At 39.5% G+C, this 14,658-nt stretch overlaps 1 protein-coding gene across 1 annotated transcript; it reads left to right on the top strand.

Annotated features, from left to right (window-relative positions):
- The first annotated feature begins 3,844 nt into the window (after positions 1 to 3,844).
- Positions 3,845 to 13,766, top strand: MS4A2 (membrane spanning 4-domains A2). The gene is made up of 7 exons (XM_067751733.1): positions 3,845 to 3,906; positions 5,287 to 5,410; positions 5,947 to 6,081; positions 7,894 to 7,950; positions 8,477 to 8,632; positions 8,993 to 9,091; positions 9,963 to 13,766. Exons 1-7 carry the CDS (start codon positions 3,845 to 3,847, stop codon positions 10,059 to 10,061), a joined length of 732 nt encoding a protein of 243 aa, XP_067607834.1. The 3' UTR covers positions 10,062 to 13,766.
- The last annotated feature ends 892 nt before the right edge of the window (positions 13,767 to 14,658 follow it).

Genomic DNA, 14,658 nt, shown 5'->3' with positions numbered 1-14,658 from the left:
CATTTCTTTGATTAGGAAATAGACTTCATTCAGCCTCCAAGACCTTCCCTGAGTTCCAGCTGGGCAGGTTCAAACAGTTGTTAATTAGAAGGGAGGGGATGCAGGACAAGGGAGGAGCAGTCAAGAGAAACAACAGTGCAGCCTTGGGGCAGGGTCCTGATTCCCCTCAAGGGACACACACACACACACACACACACACACACACACACACACACACACACACACACACACACGACAATATCTTTGAGCTGTTTTGCAGATACTGAAACCCGCACTAGGTGGTAGAAGTTAACAGTGTGCTGCCCACTAGCTCGGAGACCCCAGATGGGTTGGAACCAGAAGGTTGATGATGTTGACTCCCACTTACCTCCCCACCAACCAATCAGAAGAATGTCCACAGGCTGATCACACCCTCTTTGAACCATTACGATGGAACTCCTCACTACCCCCCTCCAGGTTGGAACACACAGTTTTGAGAGCCTTAGCCTGCTGTTGCCTCCTCTGCCTGGCAAAGCAATAAAGCTGTTCTTTGCTACTTCACCCAAAACTCTGTCTCCGAGATTTAATTCCGTGTCGGGGTACAGAGGCTGGATTTGGCTTCAAAGGTGGGGTCAGGAAATAGGAAATCCAGTATAAAACAGGGCAATGGGAAGTCCTAGGATCATTCCTGAGTGGCATGTTTACTGGCAACCAGTCCAGATTGAAGCATGAGGTGACACAGGGGACTCCAGGAAAAGAAACATGTGATACATCACTCTCCAGGGTTAGCAAAATGAGGATGGATAGGCACTTTATGCAACATGTGTAAGGTATTAGAAGATGAAATTATGTTTAGAAAATAAGCCAATAAAGAATAGGAAGTCACTAAAAGTTGTGAAATAATACTGAAAATAGTAAAAATGAATTTGAACAAACATTCAGATATAATTATGTTAGAAGGATAGGTAGAAAGGAAGAATGGGTTTAAGAAAGCTAACATGCCAATGATCTGTAATAAAGAATAGAACAGTTGATGTCCACACCTTGTCTATGATGCTAGAGGTCTCATCATTTTCCTCTCTGAGCAGATGTTCTTCGTCACAAGTGGACAAACACAGTTCACACCTATAATTTTCCTTGTTGAAAAGTGTCATTTTGGAGAATAGAAGGAGTGTGAGCTAATAAAGAATTAACATGGGCTGGACCTTGGCAGTTAAGTGGCCTAGAGGCTGAGACAGCAGTTCAACTCCAATTTTAGAAAGAGATCAAAAAGATTTTAAGCCCTTGGATAGTCTACATGAATATTTCCGAAGTCATATAAATGAAGAGACAGAGGTTTTCTCTTCAAGTTTGAACTCAGCTCTAGGCCTTTTAGAAACACTCATCTTGTTTCATAAACAATATTTTCTCATTTCCTTCATTTTAATAACCACGTTTCCCACGGAACACTGGGAGCTTGTATCAGTCTCAGCCTCTCTCACCTGTGAACCATATTTATTGAAGCCATACTTGGCTCTGGGATGTAGAAATGAGAGAGAGAGAGAGAGAGAGAGAGAGAGAGAGAGAGAGAGACTGGAATTCCTTTGGGAGTATCAGAAAATACCTCGAAGACATAGCAACTTTCAATTTGCAACATGTAAATTCGTGCATGTTTAAGTGAATTGAGCATTCAGTTTGAGAAAACAATTGTTCAGATGGGATCTCAAAGCAAATTTCTTTTCAGTTTGGGGAAGCAAACCCAGCGTATATCTGAGAGAAGAAACTTTGCTTGTGAAAGAGGAAGCCAGATGATGACTGGGTGAAAAGCATGGACAGATGTGCTGTCAACAAGAGGAAATATAAGCTGGGGGAGGGAAGTGTTAGTGCCATTATCTCTTCCTTTCAGTCAGAGGCATGGTTAAAACTCATCTTGATAATATTGCCCCCACCAAAAAAAAAAAAAAGACATTTTGTCATAGGCTTCAATGTTTACTATTGTGAAAGATGAAAGAGTATGTCTATAAGGACCAAAAGTGAGGGCACAGAGATGATAAGCATCTCAGAAGGGTGTAAGAAGAAGATGCTGGTGAAAACTGAGATATGAAACAAGTTGAAGATCACGAGATACATCTCAGTTACAGATTTGCATGCTGCAAGTTTCTGTTGAAAATTCTCACAAAATAGCATTGTGTACAAACACCAATGACCATCCTCAATGTCCCCTGTCTACAACTCAAGTTTAATTTCTAATTATTCTCTGCAAACATAATGAACTATTATAGACTACTCCCAGAAAACACCACAAACAGGCATTTTTTCAGGCCCTGTTTTAGCAGATGTGGTGTTAATTCCACTGAGGGAGAGGCAAATGAACGAAAACTCCTGAGGTTACCATCTGAAGTCTTGGCTGAAATGTGAACTTTCTCTGGGAATCTCTTACTTGACTTCTACATACCCTCTAAGAGGTAGAACTGTACATCCTCCTGTGTGTTCCAGCAGCCTCTGACATGTTGGTAATATATTATTTATCTTTGTTCTACTCTGCCAGATGGTGAGCCAGACAAAGGCGGGGACCATGGTGTTCATCTCTGCAGGCTCAGAGATAAGAGCAGTGCCTGACATGCAGCATTAAGTCCCTTTTGGAGGAATGTGTAAGTGAATGAGTTTCATTAACTCCAACAACATACCGGTCAGGTCCACCAATTCTGGAAGACACAGTGGGAGGACGGCATGTGGGTTAATACATTTTTGTTATGAAAGGTGTGCTAATGTATCTTTTAGTGTCCCCTGTTCACACAAACATCTTACGTTTCTTGGAGAAAGAGAAGAAATTTGTGTCACAAACCAGAGAGACAGTACAGATGCACAGAGGTAAACTTTGTAGTATCTTTATAGTTTAATGAAGAGCCATTCAAGATTATGTCTATAATCAAACTGAAATAAAAGAGTCCCGACTCTGTGAATCTCACCTGTATCTTCATTTTGCTATGGTCTAGCTAGATTTGCTATTAAAATAAGCACGTCAGTTTAGCTCCGACCCTAATTTAGGCATACTGCTCAGGCCAAGGCTGCTTAGATCTACTCATAGAATTTGTTATGAAGTTCATGCTCCTCAGTGTTTCCATAGGCCCATCCTTGCCATCACAAAAACCAAGGCAGCAGAGAGTCAACCTAACCTTTTAGTAGACAACGGAGTCTTCAGTGTGAAAACTTCTTAGCTTTCACACTATCAGGAATGGTTCCCAGGCCTTAGAACTCTGCCTGTCCAGTTTCTGAGACCATCTGCTACAAACAGCCATATATAAGCACTGTCCAAAAGACAGGAAGAAAAAGAAAGACAATAAATATTGAAGTCAAGGACAAATCCAGAGATTCAGAGACTAAGACACACTCATACTTGCAAACTGTGCTTCAGCCTTAGATTACGTGTGAAGCCAAGTCTTCCAAGGACAATTGGAGAACTTCTGGCATAGGAATGGCTGAACCAGGTCACAAGCAGAGAAAGCACCAGGAGAGAAGCCAATCTCTTTATGTCCTGCGGTTCTCTCTCACCTTCTCAGTCCCCACTAAACCGACTCATTTTTAGGTTCTGTAAATCCTGCTGGTTTCAGGCAGAATTATCTTCCAGGAGTCTCAAATTTCCCCATTTCACTCTCATCCCTATTCAGTAGCCCACTCAATTCTGCTCTTCCTTATAACAAGAAAAGCCCTATTGATCTTAGCCAGGAAAATTATCTTTCTGACCAATGTCTTAAGCATGAAGATAGTTATCAGTGTCATGAGTCAACCCATCTTAACTGACCATCCGGAGACTCTGTGAGAGGGACCCCACCAAGGCTCATTGTAACACTGCTCTTCACAACCGTATAGCTCAGTTAATGAAAAAATGGACACAGAAATTGGGAGAAGAACAGATCTTGCTCTCCCAAACCCACAAGAGCCCACCAGGTAGGTACAGGTTATTATTTTCTTCTATTTCCAGTCATTTAGTGAACCAGAGATAGTCACAGTGCTGGGGAGATGCCAAATCATGAACATAGGCATGGACCCATCAGGTTTAACTAAAATACAGGGTATAAAGAAGTTATTTGCTATACTTTTTCACTAGTTCTCTCTGGTTGATGGGGAAGAAGGTTTTTACTTAGCTTTTAAATTGGGAACAACTTAAGTTTTCTAACAAAAGAGGTGCATATTCTGGGTATGGGGTAGGGGAGTTTGTGTTGGTTTGGCCAATTTTCTGTACGACGTTATGGGAAAAAATCGAATGAACTTTTTGGCCAACCCATACTATCAGTAGAGATCTCTTGCCTATGTGTCTGATGTGTGTTAAGGGACAGAAGGTTTTCGAAATGACCTCGGGCTTCTTTCTGGTTAGTCTTTGTGAATCTCAAGCTGTGGGATCCTGCCCCACTGTTTAGAGGGGAACTGTTCCCAGAGTGAAATCTGGTGGAGATGTGCATAGTCTAGTTTTCCTTCGAACACCAAAAATTAACACATGTTAAGACTTTCTTCTTAAAGGTTTTAGGAGAAACTAAAGACAGAGCTTTGGGAATCAATATTGGATTGAATATCATTGCAAAATATTGAGTAGACTCTGAAGACACAGTATTTCCAGTTAGCTTCCTCTGAGGATGAAAACAGGAATAGAGATCAACAAATCCTTCAAAACCATTCCTTTATGCACATGAAATTGAGTGTGTCATTGACAAAATATTTTCAGATACATTTCTATGTTAAAAAGACTGAGAGATGCATAGGTAAACATGTCTGTTGGATTGTTTTTAGTTGTACGCATCAATACAGATTAATGAGAAAGAACCTGGTAATAATTCTAGATTAAGAATAAGACTTGGGAGCTTCCCTGGTGGCGCAGTGGTTGAGGGTCTGCCTGCCGATGCAGGGGACGTGGGTTCGTGCCCCGGTCCGGGAAGATCCCACATGCCGCGGAGCAGCTGTGCCCGTGAGCCATGGCTGCTGAGCCTGCGCGTCCGGAGCCTGTGCTCCGCAACGGGAGAGACCACAACAGTGAGAGGCCCGCGCACCGCAAAAAAAAAAAAAAAAAAAAAAAAAAAAAGAATAAGACTTGGCCTGGGGCTTTTTTGTTTTTGTTTTTTTTCCCTTTTGTTCCATCTAATCATTGATGAGACAGTAATCTTGGCCACTAACTTGGACCCTCTGAGCCTCAGAATTTCTTGTACTTTACAGTGAAGATTTTCATTGCAGGATTGTTTTGAAACATAAACAAGCACAATGCCCCTGTCAGTTGAGAGCTTTGCACAGGGAGTTAGAGAATTTTCTCATGGCTGCATTTCTGTTTAAACTTCATAGTGTGCCTGAAATTGAACTTTCAGTAGTATCTCTCCATGATAAGAACTTACTGGAGAAAGCTGCCCTATCCCCACCACGCCAAACGTGGCTGACTCTTTTGAAGAAGGAGCTGGAATTCCTGGGGGTGAGTGAGCCTCCTCTAATCACAACCAGAGTAAAGACTGGCTCTAAGGAAGTGTATTTGTTGGCATCCACATAGTTTCCCCACTCAGACTCAAGAGGAGTGAAGTACCTGGTAGACGAAAACTTGACACTTACCGCACCCTGTTGGGTAAAAAGAAGCATTTCCTCATGAAGACCCGGATAAGAATAGCAAATAGGATCTGTCAGCTCTGGTCAGTTGCCAGGTGATTAATATCATCCTGTGAAGGATTTAGAATCTTTATCTTCTCTTAGATGGAAAGAGCCATTATTGATGTCTACCATGAGAATGTAAATAAAGACACAGGAGAAATGCGCTGGCTATTCCTGCCTTAAGTCATGCCTACGTAAATCCTTCGAGTGGCCAGATGATAGTGGGAAATATTGCATTTGGGTACTTTCTCAGGACTGCCTAAGACACCAAAGCAATTTCTTACATTTTGCCTTGATTATAAGGAAATTGATGTAATCTTAGGAAAACGTCTTCTTATTTCACAAAACTTATGCATTTTTCTACAGGTAACACAAATTCTGATTAGTTTGATATGCTTTTATTTTGGAATAATCGTCTGCTCCGTGTTCAATAATTCAGAATTTAAAGAAGAATTTTTTTCATCATTTAAAGCAGGCTACCCATTCTGGGGAACAGTATTTGTGAGTATATGTCTACAATTGTCTCTGAAATAACACTGTACATGGCTTTTCTTTTATTTAGATCAGATCTGACCAATTGTTTATTCTAGTATTTAGAATATATGAATATATTCTAATATGTAGATATGTAAATATACATACATATTTGCAGTTTACGAAGCACTTTGGGTTGAATATGCTAACACACGTTTATCAGATGAGAAACCTGGGATTAATAAAAGTTAAACATATTACCCAAGAGGCATTTAGCTAATAAAAACTAAACTAAACTGAAACTAAACTTTCAGAACTCAACTTCAGAAAAATCTCCCTAACACTATCCATCAATAAAGTTATCTTAGTGAAGGGAGGGGGAAGAGATTGCTGAGGTGAGGAGAAGAAGACTGACATCTGAGGAACTTCTACTGTGCCCTAGAAACTCTTTTTTTTTTTTTTGCGGTACGTGGGCCTCTCACTGTTGTGGCTTCTCCCGTTGTGGAGCACAAGCTCCGGACGCGCAGGCTCAGAGGCCATGGCTCACGGGCCCAGCCGCTCCGCGGCATGTGGGATCTTCCTGGACTGGGGCATGAACCCCTGTCCCCTGCATTGGCAGGCAGACTCTCAACCGCTGCGCCACCAGGGAAGCCCCTTAGAAACTCTTTTAGGTGCTTTCTCAGTGCATCCTTTTTAGTCATTGTACTATTTAGAAACTAGATGGCTGAATGAGCTCACAAAAATATACAGCTTTATTGAAGTATAACAGAAATGCCATAAATGGCACATTTTAAGGTGTACAATTTGATAAATTTTGATACATGTATACACACGTGAAAACCTTACCACATCCATATAATGAACATACTCATAACTGCCAAAAGTTTCCTTGTTTCCCTTGGTAACCCTTCCCTTCCTCGACCCCTATCTTCCCATCCTTAGGCAATCACTTGTTTTTTGTCACTATAGATTAGTTTGCATTTCCTAGAGTTTTATATAAATGGAATTATACACCATGTTCTGTCTACTGTCTGGCTTCTTGCACTTGCATAATTATTTTCAATTAATCCATGCTGTTTTTTGGATCAACACTTCATTCACAAGGATATATTATTTTAACCCTAATCACATTGGCTTGGCACTCTGCTAAATACTTAGGTCTCTGGTCACTCGTTCAAGACTCTCCTTGAACCTTTGCCATATTTTATTTGAAACTTCCTTACTGTCTTTTCATTTCAAACAGCTTATTAGATGTCTCTCAACTCATCATACAATCTGAATCTTTGGAATTTTGTTTTAATTTGTGCTATTGGTTGATATCTTCACTAGATCTTTCACCATATGCATTTTCATAATGACTATATGTCTGTACGATACATGGCAGACTCTGGAGACAGACACATGTTTCTGGCCCAAAGGAGTTGACCAACTATAACACACAAGTTGCTCATGAAAGCAAATGATTACCAAAAAATTAGAGTAGTGTTATAATCACGTACCAGGGCTGCTGGAACTTACAATATTTAATAGTAACTCATGGACTGTCAGGGTTGGCATCACCTGGGATCCTGCTAGAGATAAAGAATCTCAGGCCTCATCTAGGACTTACTGAGTAAGAATTTGCATTTTAACAAGACTCTCATATAATTCATATGTACATTTAATTTTGAGAAGCTCTCTATAGGAAATAAAAAATAAAATAATAAAATTTAAAAGTAAAGGAGAGCTTTATAGAATACCCACAACTTTACCTTCTATTTGGAGGACGGGGGTGAAAGGGACACAGAGAAGAACAGAGACTCACTATGCTCTTTTTTTTTCCTCCTCCCTTTTGAACAGTTTGCTATTTCTGGATTTGTGTCAGTTATGTCTGAAAGGAAACATGTACCATATCTGGTGAGTTTGCATTCTGTCTTTGTCCATCCTTGAGAAGGTAAGAAAAATCTAATGTTGAGAGTCTTGAAAAAGGTACGTCATCATCTCTTATGAGCAAATGTGGATATGTGATATTTTTCCAATCTACTTTGTATTTAATGTAATCACTAAAAATAAAAGCATTAAAATACCAATTGTATCATTTAAAAACAATAAATGTAACTACTCTGACACTTGTTGAAAAAATAACCTCACACCTTCTCTGTCCTCATACTCTAGTCCTATGATCAAATAAATGACTCGTTTCCAATGAAGGAGTCTATTTGAGGAGAGGCTATGAGTATCCACTGGCTTTTCCTGAATGCAGTCCTAGCAAGAAAGTTATAGGTCCTTATTACACAAGTACATTTTCAAGATTTCCCTTTTTCACCTATATTTTAAGTAAATGCAGAGTTTATTGGATATATCCAGCCCTGAAATGCAGACAGGTTTATCGAATACTGTGGCAGGTGCAGGACCAAGTCTAAATGTTGTTCTTTGTCATCAGATACGAGGAAGACTGGGAGCGAACACTGTCAGCAGCATAGCTGGAGGAATAGGAATCATCATCCTGATCATTAACCTAAAGAAGAGCTCAGCTTATATCTACCGTTGCCGGGATATTTATGAGAAAGACATCTGCTTTGTGGCTTCTGTTTCCGCTGTATGTATTTTTTGTGGGAAGACTAAGATTCTGGGTCTTAATCTCAGTAAGACGCCTTCTCTTCCTTTCCATGAACACAATCCTTTCTTGAAACCTCAATCACATAATGCAGTGTTCTGGAGGCTCATACCCAGAGATGTGCCGGCCTCCTTCCCCTGCCCCCCCAGCTGAATTCTGCAAGGGTGGAGTCATCTGCTTTGAGTAACCATCTCCTGGTTTTCCCACGTGTCATCTTATAGGAACTGGTCTTGAGGGTGGGCGGTCATGAAAACAAGGGTTGCTGTAAGGGAATGTACTTCTGGGACACCTACCTTGTCACTCTACTTGTCTTTCTGGTTGTTGTTGGTTGTTATTCAACAGGAAATTGTGGCAATGATCCTGTTTCTCACCATTCTGGGGTTTTGCAGTGCTGTGTCACTCACCGTCTATGGGATTGGAGAAGTAATTGAAGGAAATAAGGTAGGCGGAGGCCTGAGATTAAATGCTAAACGATAAGATAAAGAATTCGAGCTTTGTTGCTTAAAAGTATGGCCTGGGTTTCCTGCAACATTTCTTCCAGTTTCAGCATTCCATTTCTCCAAGTTTCAGCACTTTGATTTCCAAATCTCAAGTTTTGAATCAAGCTTTCCACTCACAAATCTCACGGTATATTCCTGTGACTGAGAAGTTTAGGAAAATCGGATCTTCATCATTTTGGAAAATGTAGATGCTTTGAAGTTGATGAGCATGAGAGATGAATATACAGGTAGCAAGTGGTGGAGACACTCAGGTATCTGGGCTCATTTGCTTTCCCAGAATAGTTCTGCTCTATTTGTTCCTGCTCTCTTTTTTCTTGGCTTTCACCTTCCCACTTGCTCTGAAACCTCAAGCTTGTCTCCTCCCTAACCCGTGACTACCGACTGCATTTCCACTTGTCTTACGCATTTCACACCTTTGATGTATGAAAAAGAATTACCAATACCTGATGCACATACATTTACTCAGATCTTCCAGATAAAACATGCTCTCTCCATCTGTCCACTTGCCTGAAGCATTCAAGTCTGGCTGCCTTTTCTGATCACTTTCCTCCAGTGACAGAGGTATAAGACAAGAGATATACCAAAGTTCAGACACAGAATCATCTCAGCAACTTCTCAATGACTGACGATTTCTTCTGAGCCCGCTTGGCCAGGCAATCTGGCTTGGTTTGTTAGAGATGGAGGTATTAACTACAGTGTAATGGCAGATGGTGAGATTCAGAAAGGCAAAAGGAGATGAGATATGCCTCTTAAGAAAGTCTTCTCGTGGCAGGAAATTCTTGGTGATTGACAATGATTTTTTCCCTCATCAGATTCCAGAAGATCGTCTTTATGAAGAAGTAAACATCTATGCACCAATTTACAGTGAGTTGGAAGATGGAGGGGAGGCAACTTCTCCCACTGATTCGTAAGAATCATGAGTCCAGAACATTCTGATCATAGCAAAGGATCTAGGAAGCCAAGATCTTTGTTTAAGGGACTCCTGGCAAACTTTCAATTCTTTCTGTGACCTGCCAACTTTACATTATGACTTATTCTCCAGATGACAAAATTCTATTTTTATTGTTTCCATTCACTTAAATCCCCCTCCATTTGTAAATACGAAAGACTCCTATTTTTCTTGTTTTCTGTGGCTGTTTCACACCCATCCCTTCTGGGCCGTCAACAGAAAACAAGAAAAATAAGCATTTACGCTGTGCCTAGAACTGTGCAAATAGAGAAAACAAGAGGAAGGCTGGTTGAGCGTTGAGTTAAACTTAACAGTTTGGTAATATTTGTCTCTTAGCCCCTTTTAGAGTTTACAAGAGCTGCAGATGTATGTCATAGATGCCCCCCACCCCTACGGGATTATAAGCACCTTGAGGGCAAAGTCCACTCAGCAAACATAAACTGAGAACCAACTAAGTAAAGTTTTTCACGTCTGTCTCTCTCACTTTGTGTATCCCAGTATTTTATCCATAGTGGGTACTCAGTGTGAATTTATGGAGTGTAGGGGTGAATATTCAGGGAGGGTGTATCACCAGGTCAAGACAGAGGTAGGGTAGAAAAGGAGAAAGAAATGATTCTGAAGGGAATTTGGAGGTGATAAGAAGACCAAATTGACATATATTAGGAATAGAGTTAGGAGGACAGTCAGATGGCGGTTTGAACAGAGATTCTTCAGGTATGTATGAAACATTTTGGTGCAGCCGCATCAGGTTAGCAATGGCTGCTTCCTGCTTGTGTTTGGTCTTATATGGACAAAACAACGCGGTATGTTAGAAGGATCACTGATCTTATAAAGCGCAGGGAGTCTGCATTGGAATCCCAGGCCTATTGCTTATTAGTTGAGTGAGTTGTGGCAAATCATTTAACCTTTTACTTAATCTGGGTTTTCTCATCAGTAAAATTAACATATTAGGAATAATTTACCTGCCAGTGCTAAAAGTGTGTGTGGAAACACACACACACACACACACAGTATAAATTAAAAGTGCTCTAAAAGAGAAAGAAATTATTAATAAATTAATTAATTCTTATATACATAAAGCAATCTACAAATCTTAGTACTCGCTAATGATATAAAATTTAAGTCCATTTGATCTGAAAGGCTCCACTCTTTTTTTAAACAAAAATTTAATCCTAAGAGCCAAATATGTCAAGAGTAGTCAGTGAAAACAAAGCCACATTTGCTCAATGAAATCAGCTGTGTTAAAGGACAACAAAAATTTAACCCATTCTATATGAAAAAAAGTATGTCATTACCTTTGAAATAATTGTGTCCTCCATATGTTATTATTATTATTATTTACAATAGGTCCTTGTTGGTTATCTATTTTAAATATAGCAGTGTGTACAGGTCAATCCCAAACTCCCAATCTATACTTCTCCCCCACCCTTCCCCGCTGGTAACCATAACCTGTCCTAAAGTCTCCACTTTCTAAACCCACTTCACTTTCTCTTTAATATGCTTTGTGCTTGACCCCCTCATGTCAACATCCTAGCTTCAAATGTTCTGCCTTCCCTTTTGTGCTTGCTTGAATTTTTTCTTTCTGTAATGCTTATCTTAAATCTCACCTGATTCTTTAAGTTTTTCTAGTTGATTGCTCCTCTCTCTAGAAGATAAGTTTTTCGAATCGAATACACACACCCCTTATACTCTATATTAAACCTTCTGTATGCAAATATTTTATGTCCCCTCAATGATAATATATTTTTTCAAAGGCAAAAAGTCTCATAAAAATCTGTATGTTGCATGAATCACCAACACATTCACGGACACAATATTGTTCAGTAGTGTTTGCAGATTGATGAATAAGCAGCAGGGAGTTTTATTAAGTTACTCAGTATCTGGAGATGGAAACCGTAATGGAGAGATCACTTAATGAAGAACTTGAAAGAAGAATAAATGAATGAAGACATGAGCTAAAATGAAGTCAGTGGAAATGGAGAGATGATTGTGTCTAAAACATGGAGAGAAAGAGTATTTGGTCTTCTTGCTAACAAGTTGAATTAAAGGATAAAGTTATAGAAGCAACTGGTTGATTAACACATTATGTGTTTAAGTCGATCAGAGAACAACGGGTAATGTTGAAAGAAATGATAGGAAGTGAGAAATATGAATTAATAAGTGAGGAGTACAGACAGACCCAGATTAAGTGCAGTTTTAGACTGTCATTTTTAGCAGACCAGAGACAAATGCAACTACAGAGTGCCTGGTGGTATCCAGTGTAGAGGGCTGGTAAAGATGGAATTTGGTAATAGAGATTTAGTGTTGCTATAAGAGAGATCATTATTAAATGAAGCAGATTAACATTCTACGAGAATTATTTTGAGATAGAAGTAAAGCCAAGTTAACCTGTACATGCCTGTAATCAGAGGGGAAAAGGAGAGAAAATATCTAAGGTAGAATATAAGGGAATTAGGCAGAAAAATGCACTGTGAAACGGTAGATAGCAGGTAGCCCAAAGTAGAGAGAGGTTAGACAACAGAGAATGAATAATCATCAGAGACGGTATCTGCTGACTTGGGTAAGAGAAAAGTCTACAGTGATTAAATCAAATCCAGTTAAGATGTAGAAATTGGGCAAAGAAATAGCAGTAGTGAATGAATGCAAAAGGTGCAGAGAAATTCAAAACAGGGTTATGGTGATGAGTGAATGAATAAAATATTTGCAGAGGTATTTAGAGAGAGAGAATGGTGGTATATGTGATGTAAGACATAAAGAGAGGAGACTGTGAATAGAAGATAACGAAGAAAAGTTAAGTTGAGCCAAATGATTTTGTTGTTGTTGATATTTTTATTTTTAAGAGAAGGAAAGAGTAGTTCACACCTTTAGCCTATGTAAAAGAGTCCTGTGGAGGGACTGAAAAAAATCAGCTGGGGGTAGTATTCACAGATTAATTACTAAAATAATTAAGTACATTTAATTTATTTGGGATGCCAAAATTAAAAAGTGATAAGTAGATGTTAATTTCCCCAGATTATGAAAGTGATCACCTAACCACACAACCAATGACTTAAGTGAATTGTCATGTTTTTCTGACCTCAGGACCCTAGGTTTTCTACTTTCATTTTTCTGAAATTAAAATTTTGTTTCTCCAAACTTGACAGCAGCATAAAAATATACCCTTTCACTGCACAGCTGTATCACCATACTTGATCATCTACAATCACATCCCTTTCATGGCATATGTACTCGAATCCAAACCCCTAAACCTGGCCCACCAGGACCTCTAGAAGTGAATCCAGTCTATCTTCATACTGGGTAATATTTTACACCATTCTTTCCCTGACTCAATTAATGTTTTAACCACATCTTTGACTGTATTTCTATATACATCACACATTTTTTGCCTCAAGATCATTCTGATGATTGTTCTGCCCCTGCCTGCTTTCTATCCCATGCTCACTTCAGGCACACACTGAGGACACAAACAGCGTGCTCTTCACATAGTTAGCGCCCCAAATTATCTTTTTAAAAATGTCAACCTAAAGGTTATCTTCTCCATGAAGACTGCCTCATGCACACATATTCATCCAGCCATAAGATCCTGCTTCATAATCACTTTACCCCATGACTCAATGTATTATCGTGTATTGTTAGTATACTTATGACCTCCTTGATGTATCCTCAATCACTGGTATTTGTTCAATAAATCAGACTCATTTCACTTGATTTCTTCTCTGTGTGTGTGTACATGAGGGTGGGGGACTGATCAAGGATAATTGGGAATCAAAGCATCAATTCAGTGATGCTAAGAACCAAGAACAGTTTCTGGAGTCCTCCTTTTAAACAATGCTTTATCAAATGGGATAATCTATAAACAGCCCCATAGACAGAAAAGAGATTGCAAAAAGAATCATCAGCCATCTCGTCAATAAATGGTAGGATAAAGTTGAAAGGAACCTGGACCATAAGTCACATTTTACAAGTTAGCCCTGACTCTGATTTATTTGTTATGCTATGTGAACTTGGGACCGTCTTTTCCCTTCGAGGACCTCAGTTTTTCCATCTGAAAATGAGCAGTTTGCAACAAAAAAAATCCCAGCTGAACTTCCTGCTTCCATATTCCCTGCTTTTAGATAGTTAAGATTGTTGGTAATCACAATTACTAGGTGTGTGACTGGGAGAGCAACAGCAATCAGAGTTATTTGATGCTATTTGATGTATGGTCCAGCAAGACATCTGGGACAATAACATTCATTCTAAACTCTCCTGACAAAAGCTAATCAAAGGTCTCTTTCTAAAAACTGTCTCAGAAAAAAACATTCCCAAATAATTCCCATTCTATGAGGTATGGCTCTACTTACAAAAAATTCTAATAAAACAGGGTACCATATTCATAATTTCAGCCTGGTTTAGAGTGTTGAAGTAAATTTATATGTACAAGGGTGTGAGAGGCCATTGGTAGTCACCATCTGTGTTTCATGAGTATTTCCCATCACTGGAAAACCTCTGCTCACTCCACAAACAGTTAAGTGGGTTCAACTTACATCTCCCAAACAACTTTCATCTGGGACCCCCTG

This window comes from Pseudorca crassidens, chromosome 9 (assembly GCF_039906515.1).
Source record: "Pseudorca crassidens isolate mPseCra1 chromosome 9, mPseCra1.hap1, whole genome shotgun sequence".
Classification (NCBI taxonomy): domain Eukaryota; kingdom Metazoa; phylum Chordata; class Mammalia; order Artiodactyla; family Delphinidae; genus Pseudorca; species Pseudorca crassidens.
The sequence above is the reverse complement of the archived record's forward strand: the minus strand, read 5'-3'. Positions and strand labels throughout refer to the sequence as shown.